Source organism: Cebidichthys violaceus, unplaced genomic scaffold (genome assembly GCF_023349555.1).
Source record: "Cebidichthys violaceus isolate CVI_PGR_0920_01 unplaced genomic scaffold, fCebVio1.0.p SCAF_3, whole genome shotgun sequence".
Lineage (NCBI taxonomy): Eukaryota > Metazoa > Chordata > Actinopteri > Perciformes > Stichaeidae > Cebidichthys > Cebidichthys violaceus.
Window position 1 is genome coordinate 17,114,384 of NW_027176483.1, and position 24,673 is coordinate 17,139,056.

At 43.1% G+C, this 24,673-nt stretch overlaps 2 protein-coding genes across 12 annotated transcripts in view; both read left to right on the forward strand.

The window, feature by feature from the left end:
* Positions 1-15,032, forward strand: part of bicd1a (bicaudal D homolog 1a) — a 31,258-nt gene extending 16,226 nt beyond the window's left edge. The window contains exons 2-10 of one of the 7 annotated variants that reach the window (XM_068722860.1): positions 1,749-1,961; positions 4,890-5,042; positions 5,840-6,319; positions 8,075-8,467; positions 8,587-9,342; positions 9,479-9,630; positions 9,818-10,028; positions 11,989-12,064; positions 12,846-15,032. In XM_068722860.1, coding sequence (XP_068578961.1) covers positions 1,749-1,961; positions 4,890-5,042; positions 5,840-6,319; positions 8,075-8,467; positions 8,587-9,342; positions 9,479-9,630; positions 9,818-10,028; positions 11,989-12,036 — 2,406 coding nt within the window. In that variant the 3' untranslated portion in view covers positions 12,037-12,064; positions 12,846-15,032. Of the gene's footprint in view, positions 1-1,748; positions 1,962-4,889; positions 5,043-5,839; positions 6,320-8,074; positions 8,468-8,586; positions 9,343-9,478; positions 9,631-9,817 lie in introns of all 7 variants that reach the window. The other 6 variants (XR_011103847.1, XM_068722859.1, XM_068722862.1 and 3 more) reach the window with 6 other exon arrangements.
* A 1,424-nt stretch (positions 15,033-16,456) lies between these two features.
* fgd4a (FYVE, RhoGEF and PH domain containing 4a) overlaps positions 16,457-24,673 on the forward strand; it is a 46,382-nt gene continuing 38,165 nt past the window's right edge. Inside the window, exons 1-2 of one of the 5 annotated variants that reach the window (XM_068723157.1) lie at positions 21,232-21,711; positions 21,823-21,912. In XM_068723157.1, coding sequence (XP_068579258.1) covers positions 21,657-21,711; positions 21,823-21,912 — 145 coding nt within the window. In that variant the 5' untranslated portion in view covers positions 21,232-21,656. Of the gene's footprint in view, positions 16,628-21,231; positions 21,712-21,763; positions 21,913-24,673 lie in introns of those variants that run through there. The other 4 variants (XM_068723148.1, XM_068723147.1, XM_068723151.1 and 1 more) reach the window with 4 other exon arrangements.

A 24,673-nucleotide genomic window follows, 5' to 3' on the forward strand; every position in this document is an offset into this window, starting at 1 on the left:
AATATTCTGTGTATTTACAGCCGTTACTGAAATGATTATTACTATTGAAAATAAAAGGGTCTGTTGAACTAGAATAAATATCAGTGCCTTTCTGAATAAAGTGCTTTATTTACCGGATTTACTGCATGTAAATGTAATCAAATGTAAATCATTCAATGATGAGTTTATATTTACAGAATGGAAAAAGTATGCGTGTCGCTTTTATTTATTTGAGCTGTTTGACCATGCAGTCATTACGACAGGACAGTGTTGATAGATCTAGTGTGTAACCAGCATTTAGTGTTGCTCTGCTGGTGAAGAGTATTCAAACAGCAGGCCAGATGTGACAGGGGCAGGTCGTCAGTTAAGCTAATTAGGGGACATTAAAATCTCTCTGCTGGTAAATCAGCTCATCTCATTCATTCACACAGAACTACACACCGATTTATTTAGGAGCAACATGGACTCATAACTTATCATCATAATGGTTGAACATTCACCTCCTCTCTAAGCCCGTGCTCTATTTATTTAAGTAGATTTCTGGCTGTAATAAATTACCCCAGCCTCACAATAGGACCTCCACGCTGCTTACTTAAAGCAGTCAGGTTTACTCATGAATCATGAAAATTAATAGAAAAATGAAAAATGACTAGCGCAGTGGGAAGAAAAGACAGCTGCACACTGGAGCTCCCGTGTTCTCCAAATTAACGGATGCTTGTACCTTATAAATGATTCATCCCGGAAAGAAACAGAGAAAATGTTGTTATTATGTTGAGGTGGGGTTGGGCAGACTGTGAATTATTAATACTCTAGTCCAAAATATACGACTCCCTTAGGATTTAGGCTGCATTGACAATTAGGGCGGTTAACTGTCCTCAAATAATAACTATACATGCTGAATTGTTTACAGTTTCATGTGGCAATTGTAAACCATAAAAATAGTTCTCTGAGACAGCAGTATTGATCCATTATCTCTCTGAGGGGCCGCTGTGTGCAACATAACCATTTTTTTTCGTGCTGATCTGCTGAGAAACTGAAGGATGGTTCATAGTATTTATTGAACCACCACAGGCAGCTGCTGCATGTGTGTCGAGGAGTGCGCCGTTACAAATCATGAAATTCTGTCTACATTCAGGCAACCTTGTCAGGAATATAGTGCAGGATTGCACGTTCATACAATATAAATGATGCGTTAGTCCTTTAACCTTGCACGATGTAACTGTATACCTCTAAATTTCACTTGTTGGTCCATGCAGCTGAAGTTTTGCGCATTTGTTACGCCACTAGTTTGGTACGGTCGGCCCTGGAATGGGAGGCCTGTGCTGCTGTTTATGCACGCTTTGATTTTCTCAATCAAGCCTTGGCTCCTCTATCGTGACAAGTCAGCTCTCAGTGCCGTGAAAACCTGTGTCAGGAGAATGGGAACAGTGTGTCTATTGATCACAGCGAAACATCATCTCACATGGACAGAGAGCAGGTATCCTTGAGGGACAGCCTCTGCACGTACTCTGCCAGTGCTGCCGGTGGTTAAAAGTACAGCAGGAGAAAGGCCCAGTGGCCTTAACTCTGAGAGATGTGCTGGCTTTACTCTACAAGCCAGTGGGCGCAAATCCCTCACATGGATTAGGATGTTTATGTTATATGACAGGATTTGGATCAGTGTCACTTCAATTTTTACGTCACAAAAGATATTTGTTGGTCCTTAAAAATATATATATATATCATTATTGCATTGCTTTTACTCTGCCCCTTCTTTTCTTCCTCTCCAGGCGTTCGGCCAGGCTTACAGCAACCAGCGTAAGGTGGCAGAAGATGGGGAGACCAATGAGGAGACGTTGCTGCAGGAGTCGGCCTCCAAGGAGGCCTACTACATGGGGCGTATTTTGGTGCTGCAGACGGAGGTGACACTGAGCCGCTCTGTGGCGTCCAACGCCCAGGCCGAGAACGAGAGGCTCAACGCACTCACTCAGGACCTACGAGAGGTGAGCTGGTCAACAGTTACAGAGTGCAGCTTCTGCAGATCAGTTATCAGTTCATGCTAGACGAAGAAAACGCAAGAAGTCGGGAATATTCTATACGCGAGAGCATCATATCAGCTAAAAGTAGATATTAAAATTCTCTAACACATTAATGTGTTGCATTACTGAAGAGGTTTTTTTGTATAGTGTACCCCTTGGGAACACTTCAACTATAATGCGAAAAAACTGTAAATGTGAGAAGTGCAATATGCGCTGTAGTTGCATAGAGGTTTGGTGGTTGTGTTTGAGTAAAAGATCTCCTTCATTCACCGGCTGCATCTTGTCTCCTATTTTTGCATCGTTCATAATTGTAATTTCTTGAATTATTTATTTTCCACATTCTTATGATTTACTGTACATTAACTTACACAAGGCCAAACGGTCACAGTGGCCGAAAGGGGGTCAAACCTGACAAAGACAAAACAGTGTGCATGTGCGTTCGTGCGAGGCGTGCGCTTATGCATTCATACATGTCTGCAGCCACTGTGTCGGGCAGCACAGGAGTTCGAGCTGGGGTCAGACACCACGGCCACGACCCCATTGTGGGGGGCAAATCCGGTGCTAAGCTGGGGACTAAGTAAAATGCCCTGAGCTCGGCACATGTGTCGGGCCACAGTGAGCCACGCTGCTCTCATCCCACAACCAGCACTACACCCACAGGACACGCACTCTCATTCAGTCGTGAGGTCGACTTCTTACCCTCTGCACGTCATTTCTGAACATGACACATATGTCAGTGTAAATGTAAGCAGAGTAACGTCATACACAACAGGTGAATTAGTCAGGATATTCCACATTATGTAGCATAATGTTTTCAATTGGGCAGCTGACTAACTGAGCGTGGTAGACATATTCACAACTAGTTGCTCTTCTTTACACACACACACACACACACACACACACCTGTCAACTGTTTGCTTCACGATCATGGCTCTTTGATGATGTGTTCATCAATGGCTTTTGGCTCTCTTTGAAATCCTCATTTGCATACGGGATGCCCTAATGAGGAGGAGTCGCCTTTTCATCATGAGAAGCAGGTGTTGCAGCCGCACTGGGGGTCTAATCAAAGGGTTCCAAACAATCTTTCACAAACACTATCAACATATACAGATTCATCAAGGAAGAATTTATGGAAAAAAGTTTGACTTACTGCCAGAGAAAGTTTTCATTTGCTGTGTTTAGTCTACAGTTTTAAGTCAGAACATGATAGGATTAAGAAACGTCTATGCGGTAACCATCTACAGTTTATCTTGACTTCTGCCTATTCTCATAAAAAATCTCTAAACTCTCAAAAAGTCATATTACTGTATACTTATTCTCCATCTTAACATTTTGCATTTATTCCCCATTACCGCAGCAACAGTGGTGGTAATGATGAATGACTCCAACATTGCTGGACCCCTGCCATATTTGCCATTGTATCATGAATCCAATAAAGCTATCACAGTCACAGTCTGTGCTGTGAACCCCCGATCAGGGGTGAGTTGCCCCGCTCTGCCCCGTGGCGGGCTCATTGCCAGTATTGTGTGCCGCACTGTCCCTGACCCCGGCCTCTGTAGCCCCTGATCAGCTACGCTTCTGTAGAGCCTCACTGACTGATAATTGGGCTCTAATCCGGTCCACTTCATACCCGGCTCAGTGTAATTCCCTGCACTGTCATGAATATGTAACTGGACAAGAAGTCGCAAGGAAAGATCATTATAATCAATAATACGTCATCCACATATGTAGTTGTATGAGTTGTTATCTATGATAATACGGTTTGTTCTTAAAATATAATTTGTTGTCTGTTATGTTTTTCTGGGTTCTTACAGAAGTGTTCTCTGTGCAGTCATACTGTACTTCTATGTACTTTGCAGTTGAGGCTCCATTAGCTCTGAAAGTATAGGAGCTGCTGTCAGCTACAGTACAAATCAAAAGATTCAGTGTATCATAATGGTCTCTAGTTTCAGTCCAGTTGTCACTTCTAAAAGCACACATGCATTAAGACGTTCTGGAGGTTTAAAGCACAGAAGAGGCCGTGTGTCTCAGGTCTCTGAGTGTCTTCCTCCTGTGAGTTCACCCTCCCACTCCTGACACTATCTCTGGGTCAGCACTTCTGCCATATGCGCTGAGAGCTGCAGGGGAGCTGCAGGCAGCTCTGCAGTGAGACACACATGAGCATGTATATAAATTGTTCATTATTTTCTCTTCCATACTTAATACATCGCTTCAGTCCAGTATTGTACTGGACACATTTACTCATGTCTGTGTTTAAAACATAAGGCCATCATTCCTAATCTGCTTGTCATAAGGGGGCAGAGTCAAAGCAATGTAGTACAATAATAATGTCCTGTATAGGTCATTTTTAGGAAATACTGGAGATCAACTGTCTGCCCACCCCTATCAACAAGTACCTACGTATCTTAACAGGGTCAGTTCTTTCGAAGCTAGTGGAGAGGATATTCACTCGTCTCCCTATTCCTTGGACTAAAACTTACAAGTAGGAGTTGCTGAGGTCTCAATATATTCTCAGTGCTACTACTTAGATTTATGACTTCTGTGGCCGGTGCAGTCCTCTCACCGACACTTTATCTGGTCCAGCAGATGCTCATGTTTCTATCTGTGCTCAGCCGGTGAACCGAAATAAGGATATTCCTGAGAGTCTGAACGTGCTGACTCACTGCATTTAAGATAATGAAATTGTTTGATAAACTTTTCTATCCTCGTCCTATCAGAGAGAAGTATGTACAGTATGGGTCTGAGAGACTATAAGTATGTATGAGTTGTTATGCTTTCTGTGAACAAACTATGTGTCAGTTATAGCATAGATTTAGGTTATAAACTGACTTCCTGTCTTTTTTCCTCCTCATTGAACGTATCTCTCTTACATCCCGTTTTTCTTTGTTTCAGAGTAATGAGACGCTGGAGCTACAGAGGAGCCGGATGAGGGAAGAGGTCAAGGAGTACAAGTTCAGAGAGACCAGACTGCTCCAGGATTACACAGAGCTGGAGGAGGAGAACATCACGCTGCAGAAACTGGTGTCTACACTCAAGCAGAGCCAGGTTAGTATCAACTCATTCGACTAACTTCTCAATTACACCACACACCAGCAAATCTGCCTCATGCAGATGTGTCATCGCCTTCAATGATGTGACGCCAAGCCCCTTCTCACTGGAGATGAATGACTCACGCTCACTTTCTCAAAATCACTTCCAAAACCACCTTCGAATGTGGTCCCCTTTATTATTTTTAGTTCCAGGATGCACTGAGTTAAACAGCGCTCTCAGCGTGTTGCTCCTCATCCTTTATTTGACTTCAGGTGCTACAGTATCCCTTGTCCAATTACACAGTCATACAGTGTCTGTGTGGGCTTTATTCACTTTCTCTCTAATACTTGTGCTGGAGTAAATTAACGTGATATATCATGTGATGCGATATGTTGATATTGTTGATCTTACTGTAAAGATTACATTTAAGTAAGGTGTGCAAACGAAAGCCTTTATCTCATCAAGCTTGTTTTTAGATTGAATATTGCATGAAATCACAATTCATAACCAAAATACTATGTGGTCACAGAATACTGAGTCAAAATAAGTTTGGTGTTTGGTTTAAGTCGCCTGGCTCTAAAAATATTTTCATTTTTAAACAAAGAGTTTAAAGGTGAAAAAACACTTAATTCATTTAATTTCTTAACTTGTCTGCTGCTCATTATTTTTACTCACACCTTCCTTGTGTCTCCTCCGGTGTGACCAAGGATCGGGCCGTCAAATCCTTAACAAACAGAATGCTTTACAATGTAATTAAGTATTTCAATTAAATGTTGTCTACTCTTTCTTTTCCTGTTCCTGCTGTTCCTCAGGTAGAGTATGAGGGACTGAAACATGAAATCAAGGTACTAGAGGAGGAGACTGTTCTGCTCAACAGTCAGCTGGAAGACGCATTACGTCTGAAGGACATTTCTGAGGGTCAGTTGGAGGAGGCCTTGGATGCCCTCAAGAGTGAACGTGAGCAGAAGAACAATCTGAGGAAGGAACTGGCCCACCACATCAGCCTGAGTGACAGTGTCTACGGAGCAGGGGCCCATCTGGCGCTCACTGTCACTGGCGTTGAGGGCCTCAAGTTCCCAGAGGAGACCAACAGCAGTGCCATCCCTGCTGCTAACAGCAACAACGAGGACAGCAATCGCCGCAATGGCCACGTTCACACAGGCACCGGATCGGCTAAGATGAACGGGGACTACCGACCAGGCCGGAAAGGAGAAGGCCTGCACCCCGTGCCAGACCTGTTCAGTGAGCTCAACCTGTCGGAGATGCAGAAGCTCAAACAGCAGCTGCTGCAGGTGGGTCTAAAAGAAAATATAGCAATAAATCCCACAGTAAATTAAATTACCCAGAATAACCCAAGTATAACCACCAGCGTTGACGCGCAGCTGCTCGAAAGCATGCATGTTGTGTTCAGCCCTTTTGTGTCACTGAATGTTATTTTCACGGTCAGCACTGACGCCACTTGAACGTCATATTGGTTGTGTGTCAAGTTAGTGTCTGGAAGATTTTAGTCGCTTTAAAGCTGCCACCAACGCTAACCCCAAGGCCATTTACTGCAGCACACAGCACTTTATAAGACTAGCTGTATTGATCCACAGTTTTTAGTGGAGAGAATGAGTCGTCTTATCACTTGTCTAGCATCAGTTGAAACACATATTCATTCATTATTTTGAAAGTGAAAGATCACACATAATTAGTGATTAGTGAAGATCCTATTTGCATGCCCAGATGAACCGCATATCATGTGTTGTATGTAATGTATGCTCTCATATGCGCTAATGTCGTAGCGGGAGTGATGAAGCTGAAACACAGCAAAGCAAAAAAAACATCGAGCAGTAGAGGCAGCACAGTTGCGTGTGCCATAGGGAGCCCTGTCAGGGTGATTAGCATCCAACCGGCACAGGGAGCAGATGCAGAGGCAATACAGAGACAGAAACTGACTATATTCTGCTTTTACTTTAGAGACAAGGGGACAGACATAGAGGCCTAACTGGGAAGTGACTCCCAAAGAAGTAGAGAAAATATCATACAAAGTTTTTGTCCACAGGCACTGTGCATTTATACATTTATATCACAATTAGCTCAAACTTAGCATTGTGAGAAGCTGTTTCCATTAACAGAGTATAAATATAAGGCTTATTTGATAAAGTGTAGGAACTGTATTTCTCACCTGAGTGCAACAGACACCTCTCACAAGAGGAATACATAAAAATCGAAGGTAGATCAGATTCATGCTAAAATCTAATCAAGTCATTACTGTTCATTTTTGCTGCTAGCTGAGCTCCTCAGGGAAATACACAATTAGATTAATGGCTGCTATATTAGCAGTGGGGCTTTCTCCGTAAGCACAATTACTCACTAATCAATTTTCTTTTTCAAGTAGATTATTCTGGTAAAGATGTTAAACGCATCAGGCTTATAATTTGCCAGTTGATTTTTCTTTCTTAATATATAAAAACATACAATTGCACACAATTCCATTTTAGGTTTTCACTCTAAGTATTAATCATCATTGAATTTGTTTAAGGTATTTGTTTAGCTTACTTGGGCGATCGAAGAGATGGATCAATAAAGTTTTACCCTTTCAGCGCTGGGGGAGCACACTCCACAAGAAGCAACTAAACAGCAACAACAATGTCTTTACTAACAGTTTTTGATTCAAGCAAGCCGCACTACATACCTTTGTACAGTCGGAAATGCAGGTCAACTGATATGATACATTGTTAGTCCATGATTTGCTTGCGTTTGTTCACTTGCTGCCTAATAATGATGGCTGCATGGCACAGTGTCTCTCTCTGAGTTATGCAGGTCATACTGATTGCACATTTGCGTAACTGAGTCCTGCTATTCTGTAGCTTTTATCAGTAGCCCCTAAACAATGCTGCAGGTTAAATACGTTTGATCTGTTAACATGACATTAATGCGGTATTATATAAGAACATATAAAGGCCTTGGACTTTGATTTTATGAGCATGTGTCTCACATATATGAAGCACTGCATTATTCCCTCACTGTCTTGACTGCCTCTCATGTGTCTCCTGTCCCTGCAGGTGGAGCGCGAGAAGTCGGCGCTGCTCATGAACCTGCAGGAGTCGCAAACCCAGCTGCAGCACACTCAGGGCGCCCTCACCGAGCAGAATGAGCGGGTCCATCGCCTCACGGAGCACATCAACGGCTTGAAATGTCTCAATGGCGGCAAAGAGCTCGATGACCCACAGGAGAGTGAGAAGCCTGACGGTGGCTCCTTCTCACCACCAGCCAATGGTCACCATGATCCCGATATCCACGGCTTCGAGATCCTGGAGTGCAAGTACAAGGTGGCGGTGACGGAGGTGATCGACCTGAAAGCAGAGCTCAAGGCCCTGAAGGAGAAGTACAACCAGGCAGTGGAGGGGCAGGGGGACAGCCATGGTGACGACAGGCTCCCGGCACTGAGTGAACAGGTTTGTCATTATTACATACATGTTGTCATTACTGCACTGTTTTTATTGGACGATTAACCTCAACTCAGTTCTGTTTTGCACCATGTGATGTTGCAAATGTCCAACTCATTTCTTCCAAGCAGGTGACCCATTTGGAGTGTAGTTATCGTGAGAGCAGGGAGAGGGTGGCGAGCCTGGAGACAGAGCTGCGAGCGGCCGCGAGCACAGCCACAGAGAGCCAGGGCATGCTGAATGCAGCACAGGATGAGCTGGTAACCTTCAGCGAGGAACTGGCGCAGCTCTACCACCACGTCTGTCTGTGCAACAATGAGACACCCAACCGCGTCATGCTGGACTACTACCGCCAGAGCCGGGTCACACGCAACGGCAGTCTGAAGGGCTCCGACGACCATCGGGCTTTGCTCTCGCCTCGCCTGGCCCGACGCCTCGCCGCTGCATCCGCGGCCTGCTCCTCCGAGACCCCGCGCGGTACCATGGACTCCCCGTCCAGGGACGGCCATCACAACGAGACAACAACCAACACAGTGGACTCCTGTCACAGCAGCCCCACCCGCAACCCCACGGGCTCCCCAGTCATCACCGTCTCTCCTTGCCCATCTCCAGTGCCCTCAGAGGCCGGTGGGGACCTGCGGAAGGAGCCCATGAACATCTACAACCTGAACGCCATCATCAGAGACCAGATCAAACACCTCCAGAGGGCTGTGGACCGCTCGCTGCAGCTGTCCAGGCAGAGGGCCGCAGCTAGGGAGCTGGCGCCTATGCTTGACAAGGACAAGGAGTTGTGCTTGGAGGAGATCCTCAAACTGAAGTCCCTGCTCAGTACCAAGAGAGAGCAGATAGCCACGCTCAGGCTAGTGCTGAAGGCCAATAAACAGGTGAAAGAGAATTTGACTTTGTACTTCATATACCACATATGCAAACAGAAAGAAACCTATCAATTGTTCTTTTTGTGTCGGAGATCTGAATGAGACCAATGTACTGAAATATTATGTTACACTGTCCTCACTGCAGACAGCAGAGGGTGCACTGGCAAATTTGAAGAGCAAGTACGAGAATGAAAAGACGATGGTGACAGAGACCATGATGAAGCTGAGGAACGAGCTGAAGGCTCTGAAAGAAGATGCCGCCACATTCTCGTCTCTCAGGGCCATGTTTGCCACAAGGTGAGAGGAGAAGTATTAACGCCTCTCAGCTGCAAAAGTGAAAATGTAAACATTCCTCAAAATATAAATAGATACAGACTGAATCTGTGTTTCTTCCCTCTGTACCTCTCTCTCTCTCTCTCTCTCTCCCTCTCTCTCTCTCTCTCTCCCTCTCTCTCTCTCTCTCTCTCTCTCTCTCTCTTTGTAGATGCGATGAGTACGTTACTCAGTTGGATGAGATGCAGAGGCAGCTGGCGGCAGCAGAGGACGAGAAAAAGACGTTGAACTCCCTCCTCCGTATGGCCATCCAGCAGAAACTGGCCTTGACCCAACGGCTGGAGGATCTGGAGTTTGACCACGAGCAGGTTCACCGTGGCCGCGGCGCTAAAGTGCCCAGGATTAGAAGCAGCCCGCCCAAAGTAAGTGGCAGAGGCGCCTTCACGGCTCCCTCCAGTCCCACCAGGCTCCACAGCCCCTCCATTATCACCACCCACACCTCCCTGACCCTCACTAGTCCTCCCTCTGTAGAACTAACCGTCTGTCCGTCCATGTCCGCGTGGACTTCAGACACACTTTCTGAAACAATCCAGACCTCAGCTTTAACTTTTCCACCGAACGTCAGTTTCCCTCATTTGCCTCTCGGCCCCCAGCCCATCATGGCAGACCCTGAGCGGCTAACCTTAGAGTTCAGACGACTCATTTATTCGAGACAAGACATAGGTCGACCGTCCCCATCCCACAGCGGCGGTAGCCCTGGCTCAGTGTCTCCTCACATTCGACGAAGGCGATGACCGCATCAACACCCCCACACCCAGCACCGATATCCACTATGTACACAGTTCACAGAAGCCACTGGATTATGTGGGACACAGAGGGGAGGAAAACTGATTTCCCATGTCTGTGGTTTGAACATGCAGCAACACTCAGGAAGAAGGAGCCCCTGACAGCTTGCTCCATCCTCAAAACAGCACTCAGCAGCCTTTTTCTTATTGTTAAGGTTTGACTGCATATACTTTTCTAATGACCACCTTATGAATGTGACATCAGGCGTCTTTCTCTGCGCCTGCATAGCTGCTACCATAAAATGTGACATTAAGTATCTGTCTCTCTTCAAAGTGAAGACCAAGCAAAAAATGGCTGCAGCCTCTGCTTCAGCATACAGTGACTCACAGCACCTCCCAGTGGCAGACTCCATTAATACATGTTATAATGATTATTTTTTACATTCTTATTCAAATGTTATTTAACTACTCTATTACATAAAACTATTATATGTTGTAAATTTCCTCCAGTTCATTCTTGCATGCCTATTTTGTCCCATCTAACGTTCAGTCAAAAAGCATTTGACAGGCTTGAAGTGTGTTACTTGGTTATTGTTGTCCAGAGTAATATGGAAACAAATCAGACCTCCTCTCTGTGCCTCAATCTCCTACTTGACTGTCCTTTAGTTCACCTCATCACCTGGCCCATGCGTAGCATCCAAAAAGAAAAGCAGAGGGGCATAAACTAGATCCATTTCTCCATAAACCTCTCACAGTATTCCCAGTTTTCTCCAACAGATAGCAGCGTTTTAAAACATTTCCATTCTCTTTCCTGTCAAATGCTGTTCGACCTCTCTCTCTCTCTTTCTCTTTCTCTCTCTGTCTCTCTCTCTCTCTGTCTCTCTCTCTCTCTCTCTCTCTCTCTCTCTCTCTCCTTTGTCCTACCTCAGATAATCATACAGAATATAGCATTAGCGAAACAGCATAAACAACATTTTAGGAGAACACAACGCCATATAAACAAACTACTTTTAAGTGGAACAGACGAGCATGACTGGTGGAGTTCATGAATATAATTGAGCAGCAGGTGTTAAGCCGGACTGGATTGTTCAGCAGTATATCCACTGTGTGTGTCCTTCTCTCTTTGTGCTGTACAAATCAATATAATATTGGATTTTTAAGTGTGTGTGTGTGTGTGTGTGTGTGTGTGTGTGTGTGTGTGTGTGTGTGTGTGTGTGTAAATATCTTCATGTCTGTGTCTCTTTGTTTCCACCTCCAGTGCTGATTGTCTAGTGGTGCAGAGACTGGTCCTGTCAATGTGATCAGATGAGACTGGTTTAGTTACCTTCACACTATGCAGGCATATACTGTAATTGACAAGACAGTATATCATTGACATAGTGAAACACGGATTTCCACAGCAGGAGAATCACATTTCTTATCCAAGAGAAATGAAATGAGGAGGATAATCCCCTACGTTATGTAAACGTAGCAGCAAACCAGTAGTAGTCTCTGACAAGATCTTCCTCTGTCTTGTCCTCCGTGTTTTCTCTGTCCCATTGTCTTACCCGGAGTGTCACCTCTCTGTATATCTGTCTAATTTATCAGTTTCTTGTAGATTGTCAGCAGCCTGCTGCCTCAGTACCGTCACTCTCCCCACAACTAAGGCGAGGGAGAGCCTCCCTAGCCCGCAGGTAACAAGCTGTACAACCTGCTAGTAGTAGGCTCAATGACATCTATCTATTTGTCCATCCATCCACTCTACGCATTCATGAACATCTTCTGTTGGTTACACATCTGTATCTGTAGAAGATAAATGGTCCTGAATGCTCTCAGTTTTTACACTTTACATTAGCTACTCATGAACAGGCTATGGCTGACGGAAGTAGCTGTTGTTTTTCACATGCATGTTAAGTTTTGCATGGTAGTATTCAATACGTGATATTAAAATAAGTATGTAGTTTCAAAGTTCAAGGTTAACTGTGGATGTGAACTAGTTTTTGAGTTAACCTACAGACTGGGCAACAAGTTGTCCATCTTTATTTTTGTCAATGGACCGAGACATCCATACAAGGCAACTAGGAAACTGCTGACAGATCTGAGGCCATGTTTGGTTTTAGTGTTGCTGGTTAGCCAACATTCTCCAATCCTGTTGTGTTCCAGATGTTGTAACCAATCCGTTGTCTTAAAATTTGATATAAACAGCCCTTTCCTTGTTTTCTTGTGGTTTCAAAGCAATAGATTGACTTTTTGGGAAATATTGGTTTCTTTTGGCAAGAAAGCGAATAAGTGTCTATCCCAAAAAATTGAACTTTTCCTTTAAGAAAACCATGTCAGCCTTTTTGCCTTCATCACTTGTTGCATTTTTGTTTGTTGATTTTGTGTAACCTCATTCTTCCAACAATCCTGTCGGTCGGTAGTCTTTTTCACTAAATCTTATTAATTCTCCTCTCTTGTCTCTCTGCATTCTCACAGTCCTAAATTGTTGGCAGACCTCCAGGAACACGGTACAGTCCTGTCCAGTAGCAGTAGCCTTCTCTCCCCCTGCGACCCTCGTAACTGTCTGGCCCAGCAACCGCAGCCCCCCGGCACCTAACCTCACTGCTCCAGGCCAGACTCTGGCCTCGGTCTGGAAGGAGTCGTGCAGAGACAGAGACACTCTGGATGGGGGTTCCCTCACTAAAACTCCCCCCAACCTAGCGGTCCCACCTGGTGCTTACTGGACTCTGTGACCCCCCCACCCTCCTTAGCGCTACATGTTCCCGCCCTCAGCAGGAGGCCTCCTGGTTACATGGGTCGCAGAAGAAGAGCAAGACACTCTCTTCTTCTCTGGATGTGACGTCATGTCCTGGAAAGGACTGAAGTGAAGCGACAAATCACGGGAATATTTTCCCATATTTGTATTCAAATCTATTTATAATTTATTCGCTCTATTGATTATTTATTTACATTTTTGATTTGTGACAAGTTTCTGGGATATTTATTACTGGAATGTTTTTTTTCTGTGTTTGTTAGTCATTCTTCAATATGGAAATCAATATGTGTTTTACTGCTGTGGAGAGGACAATTTAACACATTCCCTACTGAACATGGCCGGTACTCCTGGACAAAGGCAAACCAAAGCACCCACAACCAGAACTGTCTGTCTGACTCTCTGGTCTAGGGAACAGGTTTCAAACTTGCCTAACCAAACTATACGTCACTTCAAATGTTAGATATTGTCAGAATAATTATCAAAACATTTACAAACAGTAGGAGTTCGGTTTGACGTTGCAAACAGACTAATGAAGGTAAACATTTTATTGCATGAATATTGTTTGTTGTTGTGATGATTGGTGGATTTCAACTACCTTTCTTACGTCACTAGTTTTTCTTAGGTTGTTTTTTTTTATACTGAGATTTTTTTTTGTTGCAAATCATAAGCATACAGAAAAGATTATTTTATACCTACTATTATTTGTATTTACTTTTACATCAGACTCTAGTGACATGGTTGTGTCTGTTACGTAGCTCAGATCTCTTCCGAGACTGAGATAGACAAGAGACTGAGTGTTTGAGATTGAGGTTTTTGCCTTTTGAATTGCACAGGTTTAAGTGAGTGAACTGACCTCCATCTTTTCAACATTAGTTAAGACCAGAGGGTTCCCCAAAGGTGTGCCTCTTCTAGAGTTACCGTCACTGTCATGTCAACACTGTATTCTCCCCATAAAGTGTAAAGCTCTTTCACTGTATTGGCCACAACCCCAAAAAACTGCTGTTATCACCCCTGGCTCCTCCTGTTGAGAGTGACAGAAATGACATTTTCAACATCCCAAGCTACACTTGTCTGTCATCTTAACGTCTCCATGCTCAGCTGTCCCTACATGCTTCCTTCAAACAGTATGCAGGTCAGTCCAAGCACAATTATGCACTATGCATTATAGCAATACATTAGTTCCGGTCGTAGATTGATCTGATTTACTCAATCTTTCAACCATTTCTGCGACCACGAATTAACCAGCAGGCTCACTAGAAACATAAGACAGTAAGAGTGTCTCCCCAAAATGGGGACACAATCAAGATTGTTTCTTTTTGAAACACTGTTTCGATCATAGAGGAATGGGGCTAAGTCTGACTGAGATGGGTGTAATGTGTGAAGTTTGTTGCATAATTGAAGTCCCATTTCTCAGTCTCTTTACCCTCATATTATTGTCTTTAATGTTCATGTTCTCCTCACTGCACTGAATACATATTTTTGCCAGATGGATATGAAACGGATAAACTGAAACTACAGAGCCAGTATAGTGTTGGAACGACAGATAAAAGCCTTTCTGTTACAACAACAATGAATGACTGGGCTCTTTCTGTTCTCTGTATGTACACTTGTTGGATTTGTCTTTGTTAACAGTGTGTTACTTTTGCAACTACAGAGTGATGCAAATGTTTGGTTCAAAAGTAGCTTATGAACCCACGCAGGCTCATTGGTGACCTAACTCTCTCTTGGCTTGTTGCACAATATAGCAGTGGATGGAGAGAGACTAATCCAGTGAAAGAAAGAAGAAAAGTGGTTTAAAAAGAACAATAGCTGTACTACAGTGGGCTTAACAGTTTCTCCTCCATTTAAAACAGTGTTAAATTGGTTACACAAGTAAATAAAAGACCTGTCCTTGGATTTGTATGTGACTTTGTGTTTGTGTCCTTTTCTCTATCTCATCAACAAACTACACTGAAAATAACTCTCTGTATACAAGCATATACATAGACAGAACACAATAGGTTAAAATGTTTAAAAAACGCACCAGAGATTAGACATTGATCCTCATAATTCCTCATAATTTGACAGTGATTTGAATCAGTACAGTACAGAGAAATAAAGCAATCTGTTGCAGGCAGAGGATGAGGTAACAGGAGACAGATCAGCTGATTGTATCTGATAGTAAGAAGGTCATCAGTATGTTTTGGTCCTGAGTGTATTGTACACTTAATAAGTCATCGTCAAGTTGGCTCTTTTCTTATTAAATGTCTTTCTTTAATTTCCTTCCCCCCTTTGGTCGTATCTTGAATGCCCAAACTATAAGGCGTAATTATCAGTTATATTAATATAATCACAACCAAAATAAAAATAATAATCACACAACAGTTGATGTGCTTTACTGTAACGTCCAGTCATAATAAATACTTCTCGGTAACTATTATCCAAATAACTACATGATGAGGCCACATTTTTTGCTTATGGTAGGAGCTTTCCCATCATGCTCTGCTTCACTGAATATCTAACAACATACAGCGATTAACTGCTGACAAACCCCTTGAATAAATAAGAACGGATGTTTACTTTTGCAGTGGTGGAATCTAACTCATTGTTTTTATTGAAGTACTGTACATCAGTAAAATTGTTAGATACTTGTACTTTACTTCAGTATTTCCATTTTATGCTACTTTCTACTTCTCTTCCACTACATCTCAGAGGCAAATATTGTATTTTTTTACTGCACTACATACTGTATATTTCAAAGTTTTAGTTATAGTTACTTTGCAAATTTAGATTGTTGATAACAATTTAAGGGAAATAGTAGGTTAGAATATATTACAGTAAATATAGTATCGCTGTATTAGATCTGAATACTTCTTCCACCACTGGATTTTAGTAAGTTAAGTTACACAATGTCACACTTTTTATGGAATATCTTGTGTGTGACTTATTATCTCCAACTAATACAGACACAAGATTATCAGCATGATGAAACAAAATAATTTATATTTTCATCAATCCATAATGGTCATATTTTGTGTGTGTGTGTGTGTGTGTGTGTGTGTGTGTGTGTGTGTGTGCGTGTGTGTGTGTGTGCGTGGGGGGGGGGCGCAACAGTACAGACATTGTCTGGGTGAAATAATAAGGAGGGACGCACCGCCAGTACGCACTGAAGGGGGATAAGGGCGGGGCTTTGGAGAACACCCGCATCAAGGTGACTTTGCTAAGTGAGAAGTCAAACATGTCGAGTAAACCAACACATGTGTACAGCTGTTAATTTAATGTTACTCATTGACCCGCGCAGGCGCACATGGGCTGCCGCCGAGCAGCAAGACGCGCTACGGAGATTGCCGTCAGGAGGGTACCGCGCTACTTTAATACTTATTTCCGGTCACTTTGAATGCGTTTCACTTTAGTATCTCAATGCTGGAGGGGCCAACGGCTTGTAAAAGAATGGACGGCTTCAACAGAGTCGCTTTTCGCAGGAAGCAACATAGTCTGGACACCGAGGAGCCAGAGGACGCAGGTGAGTTTGTTTAAGGAATGCTGGGACACATCTTCCAAAACGAAAACAAAACAAGACTATCAAAAAAGATTTGACTATTGCAAAAACAAACAATACCATTAATATAAGTATATCTGGACTGATTTGTCATACATCAATATTTTTTTATGGAAATGTTCTTGTTTACTATCCTGTGCAGTAAGAGCATGAGCACAACCCTGAAGGACTATTACAGGCTGTGAAGTCTTTAACTGGGTTGCTGGTGACTCAGTGTTATGGCTTTAACGGGTCTTGCATTAGCCATCATGTTTTTTTCAGTCTGGTTGGGAAAGCATGGAATGGCCAGACTGTAACACACCTACAGTGTAGCCCTTGTTTACACACCACCTCTGACTACCTGGCTGCTCGGCAGGTATGAAGGTTTCAAAGGCAAGCCCAAGCCTGTTGTGCTGGAGGGCACTTCTTTTTCACTCCGGAGAACAGAGCTTCCTAGGAAGTCCTAGAACTTATTCTGCTCACGCTCTAACTCTCAGGAACATGCAAAGATACATTTTCTGACAGGTCCCTGTGCAGTTCTGAGTCTCAGCTTTTAAAAACCTGATAATAAAACAAACAGTCCTGGGATCTGTATCCCTGCAGGCTTCCAGATGGATCTTTGCGCAGCTGTAACTGAAAGTTTGCCCAGGATTTAGTCCAACTAAGCAGAATAAAATACTCCGAAAAACTGGGATCCAAATACAAGTCAGCACTCCTGCAGTGTGTGCTGTTTGGGCACGACCAACTGAGACACTTATCTTGCAACTCTGCGGAGTGCTTGTGCTAACATGCAGCTGTAAGGACACTGCACTATACTGGCAGCTTGATGTGAACTTTGCCCTGTGGTTGATAGTGTCACCGTTAAGATAGGGCAAGGTGCTCTCAGCTCATAAGACACAATATTCTGCCATGATTCAGCCATAGTCACGCTTCTCAGGTAATGAGCTGAATGTCAGGACGTGAGGTAAACACTAGAATATCCCAGTCAGTGAATCACTGTGTGTTAGCAATACTGGAGTCTTCTATGTGAAGTTTATAGAGATTGTGTTCATCATCATTTGTTACAATTATTGGTAATACACTGTGCAATATATTGAATCTCCAATGCTTTTATACACATTGGTCAATAAGAAGGTATGCAGTGCTGAACTGTGCAATTTTGTGTTTTCTATCATAGGTGTACAGCTTCTGCCTTCCTCCCTGAATGACATAGTCCCACTGTTTGAGCTACTGTAAACATATCTGTTGTGACATTTTTGTACAAACGAACCTTGACATGAACCTCCGTTGATTTTATAAATAGAAAGCACTGAATAAAACAAATAAGCATAAGAACATTTCCTCTGCTGCAGTTAAATAGTCATTTATTCCGTTTCACTTGGTTCAAAGCAAACTTTTAATGGTCTAGCGATTCTGTCGTGGCTGGCTGATCCCGCATGTCTTGGACCACAACTATGGTTTTCAGTAGAGACGCTGTATTCCAAGGATCTATCCTGCTCTGTTATTTTGACTTTATACGTCTGCGTCTGTTTCACAAGATTCATCGGAGTAGTATCAAATTGGATCTTTCGGCCGTCCTATTTGTGCTGACGATGATTTATTGTCATTTATATCTATTTTGATTTATTCTTCCTGAACAAATGGTTAGGAAATAGCGAGTCCATTGTCCTTTCAGCCCAGTCATCCTTGAATGTGAGCTGCAATATATCATTACCCTGTCAGTGCAATGTAAATCTCAACACTATACTCTCTTTGGATATCATCTTACACTTCAAGGAGGTCGATTTGTTTCCGTCTCTCTCACTTGTCTGAGGTCGAGTTTGCCTTAGTATCCATCTTATTATGACCCACGTGTGGAGTGAAATCTAATTTGTGTTTATAGCTCAAGTAGCTCGGGGGCATGTAGGTTTGAGCTGGTGTTACTGTGAGGACAGCTGTATTAGTCTACAACAATGATCCTGTTTGTTTTCGGCCTGCTAAGACAAAGGCAGTGGGACTGAATGAATCAGATGCTGTGTGGCCTGCTAGCCTACTGCTTCTGGTATTGCTTTGCTGCACTGGTGCCCATTCATCCTGAGCTGAACCCTCTCACTGTCCTCTACTGGCTTTAACTCACTTCAGTTAATAGTGGCTCCCCTGTGCCGCCCAGTTCATGATGGCTTAAAGATTATTTATTTTGACATGCCGTGCATTGCTGTACCACATCAATATACACTAGTATCCACCAATCACAGCTCCGGGGTATGGAGCACTGCTTCATGTGTGATGAGTGTCTTGGCCCCTGAAAAGGTCAAGTCAATGGGCAAATCTGCTTTAAGCACATCAACGCATGCACTCTCTCTCTCTCTCTCTCTCTCTCTCTCTCTCTCTCTCTCTCTCTCTCTCACTAAACACATGTAAACTGAGAGAGACTTACTTAGTGTACATACAGTTCACAACATTAGCTTATAGTTAGTTTAGATCAGTTTTCTTCTGCAACGGTATAAACCATTTGCCATTGTTCTACTTCGTCCTCTCATCGAAGTTGTAAACATTGATTCCTGCGTAATTTGTGGTGCTCTATGCAACGAGCGTACCAGGAGTGTGTGTGTGTGTGTGTGTGTGTGTGTGTGTGTGTGTGTGTGTGTGTGTGTGGGTGGGGGGGGGGGGGTGTCATTATCATACAGGTAACATATTACTAAAACAAAATGAAATTTGCTTATCAAGAATGAATTCATTAAAACAGTACTAGTTCATATTTTTTATTTACGAGCTTTAATTCAATATTGCATTCAAGTTTATGTGATTTTGTTAAATTGCACACTTCACCACTGCAGGAGCAAAATCAATGTACTCAAGGCTATAGGAAAAGTCACTCCCCACTACCTTCTTTTAAATACATTTAACCAGCAAGAAATAAAAGGCCTTTAATCCTTCCTCCTTTTAGGGAATGATCACATTAATGTCATTTTGTTTATTTTGTTCTGTATTAGTGTGGGTATATCAATTAATTGAGCGTTTATGGGGAGCCAGTGGAGGTTTTGAAGGACTGGGGTGATGTGGTCTCTGGTGTGGGAGTGGCAGAGCAGACGGGCAGCTGAGTTCTGGATGTGTTGTAGTTTGTTGATGATTTTGGTGGATGAGCTGTACAGGATGCTGTTGCATTCGTCCAGTCGAGAGGTGACGAAGGTGTGGATGAGTGTTTCAGCGGCTGTGGAGGAGAGGGAGGGGCGTAGAAGGGCAATGTTTTAAAAATGTATCACAACCTTTAGCGAACACGTAGAACATAAATGTGCAGAAATCTACTGTTTGTCGAGCAACCGTTCATCCTCGTCCACTGCAGGTAACGTTAGCGATGCCATGCAGAGTTTGATAATAGGAACAGACTAATGAGTCAAAGGGATTTAGGTAACTACCAATAAGTCAGTGTATATGGAGTTGTTTAATACATAGTTATTAATAAGTTTAGCGGCTGTGTTGCTATAAATTAGTGTTTTTATTTAGTATTTGTTATTTTGAAGCTGCTAGTGCCACTACAACTCCAGCCCACACACTTTAACAATAATTGTTTCTTTACTGTAAGGAAATGACCAATGCTCTCAACTACAAATATACTCCTCCTTGTAGGAATGTTCTCAAATTTACATTTGTTGTTGGCATTGTCATATTATAGTCAACAATAGTGAGTTATTTAAACATTTCTCTTGTTGTCATTCAAGAAAGACTATTTGTTTACATGTGAATAATAAAGTAATGTCTTGTCTTTTTTTGTCACAAAATAATCAAAAAGAACCGATAAGAGTATCGATAAGGAACCAAACTGATAAGCAGTACTTATAATAATAGTACTAGTATCGATCAAATACTAACGATACCCATCCCGTCTGGTAGGGACGTCTGTGATTGGAAAGGATTGTGTGTGGGGGTGGTTGTATTGCTCAGTTGATAACCACAGTGGGCGTGGGCTGCACTCAACAACTACTACATGTGTTTGTTTGTGTGGTGTCCCTCAGCGGTTGCACAAACATGCTCTCAGGAACACCAGTATTTCGGATCAAGTTTGGGACGCTCCAGTTTGCAAGTGTTCCAGTAGGTGGAGGTACAGGCTCAGAAATGTTTCGGCCATCAACCAGCAGGTGGGCCGTCGTGCTCAGCGTGTGATGTGGACTCATGCAGAGTCATGTTCTCCTCTGCAACAAAGCAACCGTCCACATACACTATATCTTGGCATGATATTGTGCTGGTGTTGCTCCCAAAGCAATAAGAAAACAATCAACATTCATCAGTTTTGTTAGATTGTCTCTATTTTGTGTTTGTGCGTGTGTCACACACCATGCAAGGTCAGGTTGTACTCTAATGGAATCTGTAATTTACTCTAAATCTATTTTTTATTTTGCCACTAAACCTTATCGGCTTGGTTTGATAGACTGGGAAACACTGTCAGTGTTCACTAGCCTGTATCAAGTCAGTAGAAGCCTAAATATCCGCCAGGACACACTGTTTCCTGACTGTAGCGTGTGTCCTTTCCCCCTCCTGACTGGCATTGTTAGCCTGTGAGGCTCTTCCCAGAAAGCTACTGTACCTTACAAGCTCAGTCTGAGCTCTGAGAATTCGGACCCGCTGGGCACGGAGGAGACCAAGACGGACTTTGAGGAAGTAACTTTACAGAGGAAGATGTGGGCCAATGTGTTACCCAACCTTTTTTCCTCACCTTTTGCGAAATTACGGACATCCCATCTGCAAGAGAACAGAAAGATGTGAAGGTGTTGGTGGTTGGATGACTTGTCTGCCTCTACAGTGCTGTCTTTCTCTTCAGCAGTAGAGTGTAGTAGGTCTCAGCATAGCGTCCTCTCAGGAGGTCTCCTCTGTCTTTTTGTTCTTGGGTGGAACAAAGACTAAACGGAGTTGTATTTTAGGCCACCGCTTTTATGTAGGGACTGAAACTTTGTTTCAAGTTGTTTATTACTTTTCGTCGTCTGTTCACTTTCTCTCTCATCTGTTTCTATTGCGTCCTGTCCACCGGCTCGGACACAGCATGGACTGCCTGGTCGCTGGTTACCGGAGGTGTTGTCTCAAACACGTTGCCTCGGGTAGGTGATGCTTACAGGCTAGACAACACAGTGAGGATGGACACTGTCATTAGTTGAATATATATGTTAGTAGAGGACCGTGGGTTGATATTTTCTTTTTCAAAATTAAAGACACTGACGTGACAATGAAACGACGGCGCAAGTACTGGTTTTGGAGGCGGAGAGGTAAAAATGCAAAGATGTGTCTGCTCTGCTGTTATGGTAAGAAATTTGAGACTCCATGTTTGGTTTTACACTGAAAAGTCAAGGAGGAGTTGATGTTAAATTCTGAAAATTACTTTCAAAAAGTTCTTTTTCTCTGCCCATCCTTTCACAAACATCACCTGTGAGTCATCTCTCATCATTACCACCGACTAGCTTAATCCCTGCTGCTTTGTTATTCTTGTTTGAATACCAGCGAGCAGGATCCATTTTCTAATGTTATCATCTGGCTGCTCTCCCTCATAGACCGTTTATTTTACACTCTGCTGATGTGTTGCTGTTCCAAATTATTATTATTGTTGCAAAGGATCTGAAATGTCTCCCTCCCCTCTGCAGCATATGTGTGTAATTATATTTTTTAATTAGGTTAGCAGTCAGTGGTCCACCAACGTGTGTTTGGTAAATGCATTTGTTTCAGTATTACTTGTCAGATAGCGTGAACATACTTGGAGTGAGCGTGTTGATTCACTGAGTCGCAGCATTGGTCTCCATGTGGACCGGCCTGCTGCTGTGTGAGGGAGCATTTAAATCCACCAGGCTGGAAAAAAAAGAAAGTTTTGTTCTCAGAGGCCTGGGAACCGTTTCCCCCCTCCAAGACCCTCTTCCAACCACTCTGGCCTTTTGGCAAAGTCCCTGATGGCCCATTACCCAACTGCGTTTGTGCTGTGTGTGTCTATGGATGTGTGAGCATGTGTGTAACATTGCAACCCCTCAACTGTGCACCTTTCTTAGGGTGGTGTGTGTTGTTGGTGAGCTGGGGTGAGTCACCCCTTGTTTAATAGCAGACGAGAGGAAACACTGTGAGGCATTCTGCTTTCATTCTCATGGGCAGGAAGGAAAAGGCTGGGAACACCAGCAGGCCCGAGTCCTTTCACCACGCTCATTGTTTCAACGTGGGAGAGGGTGTCCCAGGAACACAACTTGTCCATATGAGTGCGAATACACTCATATATTTGGATTAGCCTTTTTCTATTTTTATTTTAGCCTTCAAAGGATAGTTCCAGCAATTCTGGGAAATGGTTGAGAGTGTGTGGCGGTCTTGCACGTAATGACAGAATTTTCATTTTGAAGTGAACTGTTCCTTTAAGATGGATTATGGTCCAGTATTGGGAGTGGGGGGGTTACCTTTTTTTATATACATATAGAATTTCGTTATTGAGTGAGTAAGGGTCTGGGTACAATATCTGCATATATTCAAACACAATGAATCAAATTTTGCAATTTCAGTTTGAATACATTGCATCCCCTCCCACACAAACATATATATGGTCATCACACCCTTAGATCTTATCATGGTTACTTAGTCATTTCCCCTGTGACTTCCTTGTGAGCTACAGATTCACAGAGCTTCAGCAGCACAGTATGTTCTAACTAGATAGGACTGGTGTGGGGATGCCTGAGTCTGGAGGCAAAACAAGAAAGTCAGGTAGTCAGGTGAAGACGATGATGATGAGCTAAATTTAGTAATGTTGTTTGTCTCTTCTACAGGAGGTGCCTCCAGGAAGTCTTTTTCTTTTTTACCGCCATCATATTTTCTACAGTTGCTATTCTCTCTCTCTCTCTCTCTCTCTCTCTCTCTCTCTCTCTCTCTCTCTCTCTCTCTCTCTCTCGCTCTCTCTCTATACATTAATAAGCATTCCTCCTGGCATGCCGGAGTCCTGACATCACGCTCAGGTAGTTTTACTGACAGGTGACTAGAGATGTGTGCTCACACTCACCAACAGACACCATGAGAAATGTTTGTCACTTAGATACACTTAAAAAATACCCTTAGTTATAGATTATATTCTCTCTCTCTGAGAATCCACTAATGGGTGATGTATAGGGCATTGATTGAAAAAAAGGACTCTCTGGTCAGAAGGCATCACGTGACCTGTAATTTTGACTGTGGCCACCTGAGGGCTCGCTGTCAACACACTTGTCAGCTGATCAAAGGCACCCATGCACCACCAGAACTCTGTGTTTCTTGTTGTTCATCCTACCTGTGGTTAAGTGTGATTGTGCAAATAGCGCCACCCACAATAATCAGCTTTTTACAAGCTAACTGTATTAACCCCTTATGAAAGCCAATCTCGGCACATTACTAGTCTGAATCACCAGAAGTAGACTATGTGCACTACACTGCATCTATTTTGCCAGGGCATTATCACTGCATCCTGCGCTTAGCGACGGCATGGACGATTGTGATTGGTTTAAAAAAATACAAAGAGCGCCATTGTGTTTTTTCTCCCCTATACCAGAATGATAATGTGGAGGTTGCGCACTACAAATCTGTGGCATTACATCTAATTCTTCCAAGTTTCCTGTTGTCGGTCAGATCAGAGCGTCCGATCAGCCCCGTCTGCTGAAAAGTGATTGCCCTGTTAGAGCGTTAACTGATGTAGAGGGGAACGTAGTCAATCCCTTTCGCCAGGATGTGATTTTTAAAGTCTGCACAGAATATGATTAATTCAAGCAGGCAAAGTAGAAAGGTCAGTACATGCATGAGGTAGCAATCTAAGTTCAAGCAGTGAATTCTTACAGCACTATTTTAGTAATGCACTTTTTTGACCAAGAAAGGCGAATCAATAATTGGCTTGATAACCTGGCATCTTACAAGGTGATTGGGATCTACTAAATGTATTGGGTTCTTCCGTGGCCCGTGCTACACCCTTCCACCAAGTTTCATGCAAATCAGGCCATCGCTGGCAGAGGTAACAATTTCATCATGTGTGTACTGTGCAACCATGCACACATACAAACATGCACACACACACACACA